General features: G+C 48.7%; 1 protein-coding gene across 2 annotated transcripts in view; it reads left to right on the top strand.

The window, feature by feature from the left end:
• The first annotated feature begins 9 nt into the window (after positions 1–9).
• SRSF5 (serine/arginine-rich splicing factor 5) overlaps positions 10–1,095 on the top strand; it is a 4,655-nt gene continuing 3,569 nt past the window's right edge. For both annotated transcript variants that reach the window (XM_010574155.1, XM_010574154.1), the window contains exons 1-3: positions 10–191; positions 407–477; positions 668–763. In XM_010574155.1, coding sequence (XP_010572457.1) covers positions 66–191; positions 407–477; positions 668–763 — 293 coding nt within the window. In that variant the 5' untranslated portion in view covers positions 10–65. The remainder of the gene's footprint in view (positions 192–406; positions 478–667; positions 764–1,095) is intronic.

The raw sequence follows: 1,095 nt of genomic DNA, 5'->3' as shown, positions 1-1,095 counted from the left end.
CGGCGGCGGCGCTGACGGACGGGCTGGGCGCCGTGTCTCCCGCAGCGAGCTCCGCGCCCACAGCCATGAGCGGCTGCCGCGTCTTCATCGGGAGGCTGAACCCGGCCGCCAGGGAGAAGGATGTGGAGAGGTTCTTCAAGGGATACGGCCGCATCCGGGACATCGATCTGAAGAGGGGGTTTGGGTTTGTGGTGAGTGTCGTGTGTCCGTCCGTCCGTCCCCCCCCACCTCCGCGGGGCTCTGCGGTCGCTGGGAACTCACCCGCGTTTGATGTGCGCAAAGCTGCTTCTAAGGATGACGCCATTAACGTGCTCGGCTAAGCATGCTATGTGGCAAACAAGCGTTTGTTAATTTCCTAGAGATGTAATTTTTTCACTTTTATGTTTTCACTGTGGTGGTTTTGCAGGAGTTTGAGGATCCGAGGGACGCAGATGACGCTGTCTATGAACTGGATGGAAAAGAGCTTTGCAGTGAGAGGTGAGGGACCCTATTTCATGAATATATAAGCTTGAATATCTAAATTAGTGAGTCAATTTTAACTTGCATTGTGTTATCAGTACTGTTTAAACTATTTTGTGGGGTTTTTTTTCCCTTGTAATGATGAAAGAATATGTAAGAAGAAAAACGTAAAAATGTATGGGTTTCAATTTCTTTTTTTTCCCCCCAGGGTTACAATTGAGCATGCAAGAGCACGCTCTAGGGGTAGAGGCAGAGGGAGGTACTCTGACCGTTTTAGTAGCCGCCGTCCACGTAGTGACAGGAGGTATGTATAGCTTTGGATTGACATAGCTTAAAAAAAGAATACTGTGGGCTCATCTGATCCAAGAACTTGAGCTAGAGCGAGAGACTGAAAGGTATTGCTTGCTTTTTTAGTCAATCATTTGATGTGGCAGTAGGGTAGTGAGGATTACAAAACTTCTCAGATATGTTTGTCATCTGCTATGCTTCCTCCCCGAAGTACTTAACGCTTGTCCTAGATTACTTGGGGCATTACACAGTTAAGTTGTACTAGTAATGGGGATATGATGGTATCATGGCTTAACCCCAGACAGCAACTAAGCTCCATGCAGCTGCTCACACCCTCCTTCCGCCCCC

This window comes from Haliaeetus leucocephalus, unplaced genomic scaffold (assembly GCF_000737465.1).
Source record: "Haliaeetus leucocephalus isolate CR32 unplaced genomic scaffold, Haliaeetus_leucocephalus-4.0 Scaffold417, whole genome shotgun sequence".
Classification (NCBI taxonomy): Eukaryota; Metazoa; Chordata; class Aves; order Accipitriformes; family Accipitridae; genus Haliaeetus; species Haliaeetus leucocephalus.
The sequence above is the reverse complement of the archived record's forward strand: the minus strand, read 5'-3'. Positions and strand labels throughout refer to the sequence as shown.